This window comes from Balaenoptera musculus, chromosome 16 (genome assembly GCF_009873245.2).
Source record: "Balaenoptera musculus isolate JJ_BM4_2016_0621 chromosome 16, mBalMus1.pri.v3, whole genome shotgun sequence".
NCBI lineage: Eukaryota > Metazoa > Chordata > Mammalia > Artiodactyla > Balaenopteridae > Balaenoptera > Balaenoptera musculus.
In genome coordinates, this window is record NC_045800.1 from 19,583,752 (window position 1) to 19,598,707 (window position 14,956).

Here is a 14,956-nt window from a genome sequence, read left to right on the forward strand (position 1 = left end):
AATCTAAGTTATAAGCCATTTAAAAAAAGTACATTCAGAAAACTTTAAAATATTTACTTTAAATGATAGTTCCTCAGGGAATTCTTCTCCAGCTATTTAATCTTAATCTTGTCTCCTTGAGATACACTCTCAAAGTACCCTGTGCTTATGTATGGTTTGGCCAAAAAGTTGGGGTTCTTCCATAACATCTTAAGGAAAAACCCTAATGAACTTTTTGGCCAACGCAATAGTTTAACACTTTGCACATTTTGCAATGGTTTATGTCCTGGCTGTGACCTCTGTCTCCCTTCCTTTCCTCATCCAGCACTATGCTCTTCGGTTAAGACAGGAATGTTTATCTCACAGACCACGTGAATCCCAATGTACAGTGCCTGTGCACTAGGATGTGCTAAACACAAGAAAAAACTTATTGAAAGAAAGACAGACCTTAACACACATCAACTCACATTGGTTTCAGGATAGGCAGTATCCCTTACATCTAATTTGTTAAGAGGCAGAAAAGTAACCTCTCCAGGTAGGTTCATTTTATTAAACTCCATCAAAATCTTCGTGCTGACTTCATCTGAATCAACAATGTGATAAAACAACCTACATGTAAAGAGAACAAGACACACCTGAAGTGCTATAAACATTTAAGCAAACAATTCACTTTTTTTCTATGCAATCCAATTTGTATGGAGAGGGCTACTTAGAAAATTTCAATGGAGGGAGAGGAAGTACAAAAAAGGGAAATTTCTAGCTTCTACAATTAGGAACAAACACTTAACATCTACATCTTTAATTAGAAAATTAAGTAATAACTGAGGATACAGGATGATCATGGGAGACATATTGTATTAAAACTACAAAAAGTTGTTTCTTAGGTTACTCTTATTCCCTCTTTCCTTTAAAAACTCAAAATATCAAGCCAAAAAATCTCACCTATTTCCAGCAGTGACTTCCACGCATGTGTAGAAAGCAGGCTCACATTCAAAGTTATTCATCACGATACCATGATAGCCATTTTGAACATGCTGGTTTATTCCCTTTCGACGAAAGTGGTCTAGCACTTTGTTTATACTATCTATTCCATTTAAAATGGCCTGTTTAGAAGTGAAAAATATTAAAATAGTGCCAATGGCACTCCTGCTGGTAAGAAATGAACCCATTACTCTAAACGTTAAAAAATATACCAAATTGGGAGAATGGGATTGACATATACACAAAATAGATAACTAATAAGGACATACTGTATAGCACAGGGAACTCTACTCAATACTCTGCAATGGCCTATATGGGAGAAGAATCTAAAAAAAGAGTGGATATATGTATATATATAACTGACTCACTGTGCTGTACACCTGAAACTAACACAACACTGTAAATCAACTATACTCCAATAAAAATTTAAAAAGATAAAAAAATTAAAAATATACCAGAGATTAAACACTCTCCAAAAACAGGTCACTCCCTTGAAATATGCCAACTACGTGCAATACTTTATATCATGGATTCTGTTCTATGACATCAGCATTAAAAATGGACTCGCCATCTAAAAATCAAAAGTGCTATCTTTAATAGTATGGGTGCTTAAATGATACCCATTGTTTCGTATTTATAAGACAAGTAATTTGCACTCTACTCTTGAAAGCTAATAAATTCTTGTGCAATAATAACTGACAATGCAAACTGAGGTAATGAAAGAACCTGCCCACCTTTCCTGTTGCAGCTCTAAGAAGTTGCTGTTTCTTTTCAAGATCTTCTCTTTTAGCAGCAAGTGCTTGCTGTTCTGCATTCTCCTCTCTCCATAAGTAACTAATCAATAAAAATTAGACTGTCTTTAATTCTAAAAATATTAATACTCTAATAGTATACAATTTTGAATAAATACTGAAATTAAACTTCAATACTTAATTTATAACTTAAAGACTGTTTAACAGCCAGTAATTACATTACTCAAAAATATTAAGACATATTTTAGGCTATACTAACTTTCTTTCACTTTGTAATTCATCTTTCTTATTTTTTACTTCATAGTATTTTCTGTCCAGTTCTTCAACTCGAGCTTTGACTTCATTAAGATCCTGATCCAGTTTCTATGGAAACAAAAATAATTCAAATTTAAAATCCAATTTCATACAAACTAATCCATAGTGACAGAAAGCAGATCAGTTGTTACCAGGGGATGGAGGAGGAGGACAGGAAAGGAGGGAGGAAGGAATTACCAAGGGGTATGGGAAACATTTTGGGGTGATGAACAGGCTTGTTATCTTAATTGTGGTGATGGTTTAACAGGCATATACATATATCAAAACAATTAATTTGTTCATTAATGTCCTTACTACTTCTATAATACACACCCTAGAATTTTAGAAGAAAAATACATTAATAAATTCTCAAAACACTGCAGTGCATACTTTTCGTACTTCCCCCTCTAAGCACATACACTAGAACATAAGAGATGTAGGAATATACTAAGAAGCAAAAAGGCTGTTTTGTACAATTAATTAGCACTGTAAAATCATCTCTATCCATTATAAAGCACAGAGTTCACCCTCACAAGTGGTCATTTTGATACACTTAAGTGTGACTAAAATATTGAAAAATAACTTCAAGCTTGAGAAAAAATGAATAAAACCTCTCACTGGAAAATCTTGGTTTATCACTAAACTTTTTCAAAAAGGGCATCTGTTGAGGTTGATATTTCCATGAACTCAAGACAAAATGCCTTTTCTTTATTTCAAGACAGGACTGTAGCTATCGCAGCTGAAACTATACTAACAAATTCCCAAATAACTGACTACCTCGATCAACCTGTGTTTTCCATTCCTTCCATAAAATATCCTGACCAAAGCCCAAAGTACGCTGGACTCTCAAGGCCAGTAGGCTGTCTATTACTCCTGGTCACTTTTCCCATCAGTTGAGTTGTTTATGGTTACAGAGTCAGTTCTGTTTGCTCCCTAGTATGTTTTTGTTTTTGGGTAACTGATTACATTAAATATTAGATAAACTGATGATATGAGTACAAGGAAGAGTTGTTTATTTAAAAAAATTGATTTAGTTTTGGACAAACTCAAAGGTGACTCACTAAAAACTGGATTAAATGGGCAAATCAACTCTAAAAGACTAGGGAAAATAATTATTTAATATATAATACGTAAGTTAATAGATACTGTGCACTTTATAACAGTAATTCAAAATGTCAAGTCGCAAAGTCAAGGAAAGACTGAGGACCTGATCCAGAATAAAGGAGATGACAGAAACATGACAACTAAATGCAATATATGATCTTATATTGAAACCTGAATTCTGTTCTCATCCAACTTTAAGGAGAACTGTATTTACATGTGTGGTTCATAACATGAAAGTCCCCTAGGAACTCCAATCACTACTCATATTCATAAGAAATATCTTGGGCTCTACATCAAAAGATTGGTACACACTCTGCTGGAGGATGTTGATAAAGAGGCTGTGCATGTGTGGGGGCAGGGGGCATATGAGAAATCTCTATACCTTCCTCTCAATTTTGCTGTCAACCCAAAGCTACTCTTAAAAAAAAAGTCTAAAAAATAAAGACTGGTACATAAGCATATATTTATCTATTTAAAATTAAATACTTATGTTTATATATGTGTAAAAAATACATATAAATATACATAAAATATACATAAGTATACACATTTAAGATTTTATGCTTTTAGTGGCTTTTTTTGATAAACCAACCATACCAACTGGTACAGATCTCATGGGGTAAGAAGGTTCCTTCTGGGCATGTATATATATATTCTCCTCACCCTACACCTGTCCTACACACTCCCTTCTCATCACTTCCAATCACCTATATATATCCACACATATCACTTAAAGAATTTTTCTCCCTAATTTTAAATAATGTAAGATCTTTCTTGCTCTGAAAGTAATGATTTTATCTTCTACTTCACTTTTTAAGAAAATGCTAACTAAACATGCATAGTAAATGTTTAATTCATTTAGAAAATGTTATAAAATCACCAATGCTTTAACAAAATATATATACATTCTGCAGTAAGTTATTACTTTGACAGAAAATTACATTAGAATATAAAAATGGAAAAATTTTAAGTTACTAAAAAGTCACGTTTTAGTTAAGGGTAGAGTTCAGGTACATATTACCAAGTCATAAAAATATATTTTAAAATATATTCAATCTATATGGACACTCACTGACATGCAAGAACTCTTCTTTGAAAAAGAGAACTACCATATGTATCATATTAAATTGTGCTGGTCTTGCCTAATTAAGTATCTAGTCTTGTATATTTTAAGATAAACCATTTACAAATAAAACTTAAAGAAATAGATAAAACTGCACATGTTCACACTCTTCTGAAAGATTTCACAAAGCAGCTATGAAAGTTCTTACATTATACTGCTCCAGATTTTTCTCTTTATTTGCCTCAGTGTCCTCCAAATCCTTATGTATAGCAGCAATCTGTCTTTTCTTGTCATTAATAGCCTGATCTAAAGACTTGAGTTCCTTTTTAATCCACTTATCCCTTTCTTCTTTTGATGTAAACTGGCTTCCTCGACCCTGCTTTGCATAAAGATCCGTTCTTTCCTGCGTAGCTTGGGCCAATCTACACAAGATAGAAGAGAATGGTTTGAAAAGGACAACAGGAAATAACCAAGTTTAATTGCAATCGATACCTCAAGAGTAAACAGAGACAATAACCATTTCTATAATTCCATAAAAGAAGGAATTAAAGGGAATTCCCTGGCAGTCCAATGGTTAGGACTTTGCTCTCTCACTGCTGAGGGCCTGGGTTTGATACCTGGTCAGGGAATTAAGATCCCACAAGCCGCACGGTGTGGTAAAAAAGAAAAAAAAAAAAAAAAAAAGAAGGAATTAAGTATAAATAAAGCAACTGTTATCTAACAGAGTTCCTGGGACTAGTTCTATATAACATTAATTTAACTGCAAAATCACAGTTACAGTCAGGTAAAACAGCCCATCCCCTAAGGATTTAAGGTCATTCCAGGTCTGGGTTAATCAGTAAACCTACACAAATCTAGTATCCCATATCTCAGCAATTTTCAAAAATGCTCCAACTATATTTAACTTTGAACATTTTCAACTCCTTACAATAAAAGACACTATAAAGGTTAAAAGGCAAGAGAAAACACTTACAACATACAGAACAAATACTAATGCCCAGATAACATAGAACAACCCTATAGAACGTAAGAAAAAAAATCAAGGGGCTTCCCTGGTGGTGCAGTGGTTAAGAATCCACCTGCCAATGCAGGGGACACGGGTTCGAGCCCTGGTCTGGGAAGATCCCACATGCCGCGGAGCAACTAGGCCCGTGAGCCACAACTACTGAGCCTGCGCGCCTGGAGCCTGTGCTCTGCAACAAGAGAGGCCACAATAGTGAGAGGCCTGCGCACTGCGATGAAGAGTGGCCCCCGCTTGCCCAACTAGAGAAAGCCCTCACACAGAAACGAAGACCCAACACAGCCAAAAATAAATATAAAAATAAAAATCAGAAAAAATGGGCTTCCCCAGTGGCGCAGTGGTTAAGAATCCGCCTGCCAATGCACGGGACACGGGTTCAAGCTCTGGTCTGGGAAGATTCCACATGCCACGGAGCAACTAAGCCCATGCACAACTACTGAGCCTGTGCTCTAGAGCCCATGAGCCACAACTACTCAGCCCGCGCACCTAGAGCCCGTGCTCCACAACAAGAGAAGCTACCACAATGAGAAGCCTGCGCACCGCAACGAAGAGTAGCCCCCGCTCACCACAACTAGAGAAAGCCCGCGCAGAGCAACAAAGACGCAACACAGCCAAAAATAAGTAGGATAAAATAAATAAATTTTTTTAAAAAGCGGAAAAAAAAATCAGAAAAAAATGGACAAAAGATATCAACAGGCAATTCATTAAAATGAACATAAGTGGCATAAAAACATGACAATGTACTAAATTGTGAAATCAGTAAACGTTGGCAAGTCCAATCTACGGATACTAAAATGTCTAGATGTTAAAATGACATAAAGTGGGAGAGTGAACACACAGCAGGATACAATTTGGGTAAAAAAAGAACAATCATCATGCATGTTTTTAAATGCCCAGCATTTAGCTATGTTATCTTGGGCAAGTTATTGAACCCCCCCAGAGCCTCAAGTTTGTCAAATTTACAGTGGTGATACTGTGGATCTCCTAGGGCTTTTCAATAGGCAATAAGCATACAATAATGCCTGGCCGACACTGCCTATTACTTTGAAATGGGCATTTAACTTTTGCCCTTATTTACTGTACCTTCTTAACCCATAACTATTTAATAAGGTTCTATAGAGGAACAATGTAGAAAATTAGAATTGTTGGTAAAAAAAATCCCAGACCTAGCAATTCCTCGCTCTTCTTTTTCTTTTACACTGTTGAATTTAGGTTCTGTTTCTGCCAGTTCTTTCTGCTTTTCTTCTATTTTTTCAAGCAGCTTCTGCCTTTCTTTTAATAAGCGTTTCTGTAAATGAAGATAAGTAAAAATGCAATCTGTTTAAAAACTTTTGTTTAATTTATAAGTCTAGCATAAAATATTTTCTCATGAAAAAAAATTCATGAGACTGATTGTGCAACACAAAACTAATTTTTAAACTGATCCTGCAACACAAAACTAATTTTTAAATGTAAGTAACAAAGATAGTACTCAGTTGCAACTTGAATGCAAATTATTTTAATGTGCCAAATCTTTTACAAAAATTCCAGCACCCGTGCCACAGAAAGGACTGTCCTCTGCAGTTTCCACTCACCTGAACATTTATATCTTTCATTTTTAGCACTTTAACTCACCCTCTGTTCACTATTGCCTGCCAATTCATCTTGTAAATCCTTGGCTTTAAGCTCCAACTTAGTCCTCTGCTTAATCTGTTCTTGTCTTTCAGCACTGAGCTGCTCCTTTTCTTCTTTCATAGCTGAAATTTTTGTTTTCAGTTCTCTAACTTGGCGCTCAATATCCTACTCAAAAAGTATCAAATAGAAACAAGTTAGACAACTAGATATACAACAGCAAAATCAGGACACCATTGATTTGTCTCTTCTTTTTCTTTCATTTAAACTTTCAGTACTACTGTCTTTCCAATACTCAATCTCAGTGACACCCCACTTGAAGTTACCATTCTATAATTCTGGTACAGGGCTTCCCTGGTGGCGCAGTGGTTGAGAATCTGCCTGCTAATGCAGGGAACACGGGTTCGAGCCCTGGTCTGGGAGGATCCCACATGCCGCGGAGCGGCTGGGCCCGTGAGCCACAATTACTGAGCCTGCGTGTCTGGAGCCTGTGCTCCGCAACAAGAGAGGCCGCGATAGTGAGAGGCCCGCGCACAGCGATGAAGAGTGGCCCCCACTTGCCACAACTAGTGAAAGCCCTCGCACAGAAACGAAGACCCAACATAGCCATAAACTAAAAATAAATAAAAAAAAAAAAAAAAAAAAAAAAGTTTATAATTCTGGTACAAAAAGTTTACTGTGGTCAAAAATATGACTTAACCTAAACCTGGTTTATAACCTTACCTCCATTTTATCTCTTGCATCCTGCTGGGCGTCTCTTAATTGTCTGGATTTTTCTCCGCTAGTCTCTCGCTTAGCAGAAAGCTGGAAAAAAAACCAAGCTATGATTTCTAACTCATTTCGAATTTGTTCAGTATTTAAAATTTTTAAATATCTGCTAAATTTTAAAATATCTGCTAAATATTTTTAGCAAAATTTTTAAATATCTGCTAAAATAAGCATTCACTTAAAAAATTTTTCCCAAAAGTAATTGTAGTGGTTTTAAATAGAAAACGCCTGTAGTTTTCAGCATTACCTAAGACAAATTTTTGTACAAAATGTCAGCAATACTAATTACAAATTACACCTTAAAAAGCCAGGAAAAAAATCCATGAAACTTTAAAGGTGGCTTCCTCTCATCCTGGTCTGCCTGACACCACCACCTAATTATATTTCAGATACAACTACAGCAAGGACTATGTGGGTCTAGGCATTTTCCTTGGAGTAAACTGATAGTGTAAATTTGCTGAGTAATGAATTCACTAAGAGGTTTTAAAATTTTGAAGTTTGTGTTTAAAAATCATTGAAAAGTATAAGTATAGAATGAGTTTAATATATTCATAAAAATAAAATTAAACTGAAGTGGCAAAGTATTTTACCTCATCAAGTTTTGCACGAGTCTCGTTAAGTTCCTGATTGTAAATGGTGTATTCCAGGGCTCGTCTCATCTTATCCCACTTCTGATACTGAGCTAGTTCTTCCTTTTCTTCTTCTAAGGTATGTAATCTCTCTTCAATGTATTTTAACAACTCATTGATTTTTTCCCGTTTGCCCTCTTAAAAATAAATGGGAGAGGGGTGAAGGAGTTGAATAAAATTTTTATGTAACATCAATTCTCAAATATACCATGAGTTAAACTTAATCTTAAGAATGTTAGCATTATTTCTTTGATATTATGTGGTAACCAAATCCAAGATGCTAAAATGGATGGCAATTAAAATGCTTTATTATGAAAAGCATCAGAGAATAAACACATGGTGACACTGATTCTTTTATTACATGTGGTAAAGGCCTCTGTTTAAACTTCCTTTAAAAGCCAGTGTGCCTTCCCATGAAAAAAAAAAAAAAAAAAAAACCGTACTTAACATCACTGGTGTCACTGATTCTCAATTCTTACAACAGCATTATCTATAGCTGCCATATATTGAATACCAACTATATTCCAATCATGGTGCTACTTTGCTCCTCTACTCACCACTACAAACTATAAAGAAGGATTTCACAGATGGGAAAGTTATGGACCAGAGAGGTCAAGTCTAAAGTCACAATATCAGGTAATTATTAGTCAGATTTTGAACCCAAAACTGTCTGACTCTAAGCCATGAGAGGGCACAGCACTTGAAAAGCAAAGTAGGGTTTCCACAATAAATGTACTAAGGAAGACTGGAAGTTCAAAATTTCACATTTACTTGCTCCTGAACAACTTAAAGCCTAATGCCAACTGATATTCCAGCAATTTTTTTTTTTTTGAGGAATACATACATTATTATCCTCACTAATAATAAAAAGGACATTAGAGGCACAAAGTAGGTGACCTAGAAAAGCACTATTATCTCACAGTAACAACTCTTTATTCAAAGAGACAAATTATTGGAACTCTCAAACCTTAAACCTCCTGAAACTAATTTTTTCTCCATTCAGTATATAGGCAAATTATCATACAATATACTTCTGAGAATAGACAACTCCTCTCAAGTATCATAACACAACGAAAAAGTAATTCACAACAAAAAGAATAAGGTAGAATCACATTTATTTTACCTGTTTCCTTCATTAAAGAGATGCTTTCTTCTTTTCGTTCATCATACACTCTAGTACCAGCTACTTCTCTTAATAGTTTTAGTCTCTGAGAATCTGGTGCTGTTGCCATCTGGTTGATCTAAAAGTTTTAGAAAAATAATTATTTACAGAGCTACAGACTGCTCTTTAAGAGCTCTACCCTGAAAGTTATTCACATGTTAAGTTTTAAGTATGAGTTTGCACTGGGAAAACAGCAATGAACAGAAAAGGTCTTGCCCTCAAGGAACCTACTTTCCAGTGGAAAAAAACAGGAAGTATGCATACCATTACATTATAATTGTTATGAGGAAAAACAAAACAAAATAAGAAAATATAGCATAAAGAGTTGGAGTGACAGTAATGTTCTTGTAAAAGAGGCAGACACAGATGGCTTATATGAAATGACATATGAGCAAAAATTGAAATGATGTAAAGGGACCTATGTTGCATGTGTGCAGGAAGACTCAGATAACTGCTTTAAAATCAGCCTCCTTTTATTTTATTTTTTAAAGTTTTTTTTTTTTTGATGTGGACCATTTTTAAAGTCTTTATTGAATTTGTTACAATATTGCTTCTGTTTTCTGTTTTGCTTTTTGGCCCCAAGGCATGTGGGATCTTAGTTCCCCGACCAGGGATCGAACCTGCACCTCCTGAGTTGGAAGGTGAAGTCTTAACCACTGGAAAGCCAGGGAAGTCCCCAGCCTCCTTTTAAAGAAATTTCTCTTATAAAGACAGTCTTTTCAAAATCTTGCTCTTAAAGTGAAACTCCATATTCTTTCTAATCACTTCTTCTGAATGCTAACTTTCCAACACATACCTAAAAGTCTCCAACATGAAATAAGAAGTGGACATTTTAAAAGGATTTTCCCCTAGTTCAATATAGCACAACAGAAAACTATCAGGACACTGCAGGTATGTTCTAAGAAAAAGAAATTCTTTTAGATATATATAGTTAAAACATACGAGGAAACAGTAGAACAATCAGATAAAGTATATAACTCCTAAAAACTATAAAGAATATAAATTGTATTAAGGGAAAACAATATGTAGCACTATGGTAGATTTCTGGTAATATAAGCTTTCTAGCATTTTAACTCTGTGATATGCTAACAGAGAGAGTATTAATTTCAGAAAGTAACTTTTTTCAAATGTGATTTTTATAAAATTTCTACAACATTCTTTAATATGATTGTAACTTCTACAAACCAAAAATGTCTTCCAGTACAGTGCACCTTGGTAAATGATACAGATCACCAAGAAAACAAGATCCACTTAAATAATTTTACTGAAATACTTTTACCCCACTATGCAATGGATCTATTTTGTACATAAATTTATGGCCACAAAAAAGGTAATACAAACTTCAGTGCAAAATGAAATCAAGCTCATCATTCAATGAATATACTCAGAAAACAAATTCCACTTAAAAAGATACATATTTCTTACCTTTCCTTGTTTAACGATATAATAAGGATTGCTTCGAGAAAAACCAGCACTTTCAAGGAGATTCATCACATCATTTTTCCTGTTGATAAACAATTTAAAAAATTTTTCAAATACGTAACAATCCAACTATAAGCAAAAAGAGTACACTAACTCCTAAGTTAAGGTGCATGAAGGAGTACAGAACAGTCATTTAACCCTTCTGTTCTATCAGTCTCAGAGAATCTTCTGATTCTTATATTTATGCTCTAAATTGTGATTTGTTGAACATGAGGCAAAAGTACCTCATATATGAGGCAAGTAAAATACTTTTACTCTTTTGTATAGAAATTACAAACATAAAGAAAAATGCGTACGTGACCATTTTCTTGTCTAAGAAATACTGATCCTTTTTGGCACCAATAACTCTTCGAAGTGAAACTTCCTCTTTGTCGATCTAAGAAAAAAAAGGAAAAGCCCAAAGGTAAATCTAATAGTAAAAGTGGAAACTTTATAGTTAATAAGGTCATTTCAGAGTCCCTCATCATAGCAATTATTTTGAAACTTCAATCATCTCACTAAAGATATGCCACGAATACTCAATTCTATGACAAAGACATTTTTTCACAACAGCTTACACATTCCCATTTGTTTACCAGAATATTCATTACAACTTTAAGACAAAATTAGTATGTAAGCTGTAGTTATTTTAGTATGAACTAAATTATAAAAGCCGAAGTACAACTATAAATAAGTGTTTCAAAGCATGAAAAAAGTCAGTTGCATCAATAAAATTCTCAATGTTACTACTGAAAAGAAAAAGCAGTTACTCACTGGCAACCTGTTGTCTGAATTGTCAAAAATAATCTCCACAAAAGCAGAAATAACACGAGGTCCTGTACCCTCCTAAAACATGAGAAAAATTAATGTGTTGCATAAGTGGTATTTTCATATTCTTTAAATACTTTTAAAGTTTCGTGCATGGTAACAAGCCTGATTCAATGGAGAAAAATTTCTATCAGACTAATATATATCCCTCTTGCCAAAGCAGCAAACATTGGATTAGGATAACAAAACTCAACCAAACAGCTTTTGATTCTGAATTTTAAAAATGGGAATTATACAAGAGATGTCAAAGTTAGATTTACATAGGTCTTGTTCTGCATATCACTTCATTAGAGCATAAGACCCCACAGCCACCCAATTTTACCTATTTGCTAAAATATAAAACACTTTGAGGCTTCTCTCTTACAGATTCATCTTAATGCTAGAAAGGAACCCTAACAAGTCACATGATAAAAACTGTCTTTTTAAACATTTGAGATATTCTATATAGTTTAAAATCTGCTATGAAAACATATGCATTTAACATATGGGTCACATTTAGACCGATTTGTGACCCAACTACTTACATACCCAGCCCAGATAATTTCTAGATTGTGAAAACTGCTATTATGTAGTAGTTCAATACAATGAAGAATGATACCTAAAGAAATTATTCTTTTAATGCTAATCTGAGCAACCTAGAGAGAAATTTTTCTATAGGGAATCAATCCTGATTACTGGACTAAAAATTCAAATGTAAGAGTTGGGGGAGGGAATTCCCTGGCAGTCCAGTGGTTAGCACTTGGCTCTTTCACTATGTGGCCCTGGTTCAATCTCTGGTTGGGGAACTAAGATCCTGCAAGTCATACGGCGCAGCCAAAAAAAAAAAAAAAATAGTGAGGGGGAGAAAAAGAACTTTAAGTCTGAGAGATACTGTGGAGATATATTGAGGAATCTCGCTTTCTGGTCTTAAAATTAATTATAAGCCATATTTAAACGAGACAGGGACTTCCCTGGTGGTCCAGTAGCTAAGGCTCTGCGGGGGCCCAGGTTCGACACATGGTCAGGGAACTAGATCCCGCGTGCTGCAATGAAGATCCTGCATGCCGCAACAAAGACCCAGTGTAAGTAAGTACGTAAGTACGTAAGTAAATAAATAAAGTTACATCATTTTATCATAGCCTTTTATATTTTATCCTAAAATTAGTTTTTATTCATAATTATCTAAAGAAAAATTCTAACAATTTTCATTACTATAAATATACTGTCTTTCATATTGGATGTTAACCATTGTTACCAAATGATGTTACCATTTAAGTATAAATATGGCTAAAAATAACTTTATGTTGTTTAGTTTGTAATGGTTGCTTTTCTATGCTCCCAATTAACTTATTTATTTATTTACTATTTATGTAGGCTGCACTGGGTCTTGGTTGCGGCACATGGGCTCTAGAGTGCGTGGGCTCAGTTGCTGTGGCACGCGGGCCTAGCTGCGGTTTGTGGGATCTTAGTTCCCTGACTAGGGATCAAACCTGGGCCTCCTTCATTGGGAGTATGGAGTCTTAACCACTGGACCACCAGGGAAGTCCCCACAATTAACTTCTGATTCTGAGTCTCAAAGTTTCTAATCCCCAACCTAACTTTCTCAGCAAACCTGCTTCCAGACCGTTACCAGGCCATACTCCTAATAAAGAATTTATATGGAAGGCATATCCATCCATAGGGAACTCGCACAATTTTCTTACCATTATATAAAATTTAAGCCTTTATCCTGCATTAATATAGTAAGCTAAATTTCACAGCAGAACAACATACATAAGAGATACACTGTGTCATGTTCACAAAGGATCTGAAACTTGAAAAAATAATTTTGTTTACCAGAATTGACAATGTATTTTTAGAAGTATTTAATATCCATAAAGCAGTCTCACTCACATGTAACAAAGCCAATCTCTGTTCCGGACGAAGATGACTAAACTCATCACTGAGAACAAACTGAATTGCTAGAAATACAAAAACAACTATTAGTAGGATCTAAAAAAGGATTTATGCCTTAGTCATAATTTCCCATACCTTCGCAGAATACAGTATATCAGGTAATGAACAATGCAGATAAAGTAGATTACCTGTTTCATATAGACAAAAGGAATGCAGAAAATATGCCTGTACTTCAGATTAATCAGCTAGGAAATGATGATATTAGAAAAACATTAAGTTTTCACTGAAACATTTAAGGTAAGAAAATAAAAACACTGAAATACACGAACAGACAAGTAGAACTAAGGTGTACCTCTTGATCAAAGTATACATGGTTAGGTTTCACGCTATAGTTGCTTTTATCCACTAGATATAAATAATATAAATTAAAATATTTAACAAAATAGGATATACTCCTATAATATCCTTAATTGCATACTTTGTCAAAATAAATAGCACTAAGTAGGAAATGTTTCAGATTTCCACTTTCTACTGCAGTACTTACTTACCCTTTGTCTTCTGTAAGAAGAAGCCATTCCTGCTTCCATAGAATGCCTAACTGGACCACCCTCTCCTAGAAATGGAACTCTTTACTCAACTGTTCTATTCCCAGTCCACCCAAGAGAGCTCTGACACTCTGAAAGAGGGAGTATGTATATACGAATGTGTATGCTGGGGGTGGAGGTGGGGATTGGTTTTCTTTTATAATCACCTTGGAGGGGACAGATTCAAACTGCCCTCATCCCCCCTGGAGATCATGAAATATTAATACTTCCACTCCAATCCTACTCTTCCCACCATCCCCAAATTACAACCACTGATGGGGTACAGAGTACCCCTTAGATTTATAAGCAAAGGGATAGAACCTTTGCTATTACTACACCATCCTTTTCCTCAAGCACTACTCAACTAAGAGGTTCAAAATTTTTTCAATCTACTCCTTGTACAGTCCAAATCTGTTAAAATATTTTTTCTCCCCAAAGAATTTAACAGAGGCATTACTATTCTTAAACGCATTTTATCTTTAGAGATAGTTTTCAAAGCTCTACTTACTATCTTCTGACAACCAACAACTGTCTTTGTTGAGTCTAGTTTTTTACACCCCTCCATCTTTTATTAAAATAATTGATTTGGATGAAACAGATAAGCCATTTTCCATAACAATATTAACTATTCTACTGCACTTACATTCTTTGAATCTCTCTCTCTCTCTCTGCATTTACAACATTTATATACAGCACTCAAGTTTAGAAAGCACTTCCATACATATTATCTCATTTGATTCTCACAACCCATCTAAGCTAGGCAGGGCAAATATCTCTGTTTTTAAAGTGAAAGAGTACTTTGAGAAGTTAAGTGTTTTGCCCAGTCTCACATGGCTAATCACTA

The 14,956-nt window shown here is 34.9% G+C and overlaps 1 protein-coding gene across 1 annotated transcript in view; it reads right to left on the minus strand.

Moving 5' to 3' along the window:
• Positions 1–14,956, minus strand: part of SMC3 (structural maintenance of chromosomes 3) — a 34,448-nt gene that overhangs the window by 12,913 nt on the left and 6,579 nt on the right. The window contains exons 4-17 of the mRNA XM_036828876.1: positions 13,526–13,593; positions 11,600–11,671; positions 11,143–11,222; positions 10,790–10,868; positions 9,326–9,443; positions 8,164–8,339; positions 7,529–7,609; positions 6,809–6,973; positions 6,361–6,482; positions 4,382–4,595; positions 1,972–2,075; positions 1,695–1,794; positions 922–1,082; positions 447–588 (exon numbers count right to left, since the gene is read on the minus strand). Of these exons, the coding sequence (XP_036684771.1) occupies positions 447–588; positions 922–1,082; positions 1,695–1,794; positions 1,972–2,075; positions 4,382–4,595; positions 6,361–6,482; positions 6,809–6,973; positions 7,529–7,609; positions 8,164–8,339; positions 9,326–9,443; positions 10,790–10,868; positions 11,143–11,222; positions 11,600–11,671; positions 13,526–13,593 (1,682 nt within the window). The remainder of the gene's footprint in view (positions 1–446; positions 589–921; positions 1,083–1,694; positions 1,795–1,971; positions 2,076–4,381; positions 4,596–6,360; positions 6,483–6,808; positions 6,974–7,528; positions 7,610–8,163; positions 8,340–9,325; positions 9,444–10,789; positions 10,869–11,142; positions 11,223–11,599; positions 11,672–13,525; positions 13,594–14,956) is intronic.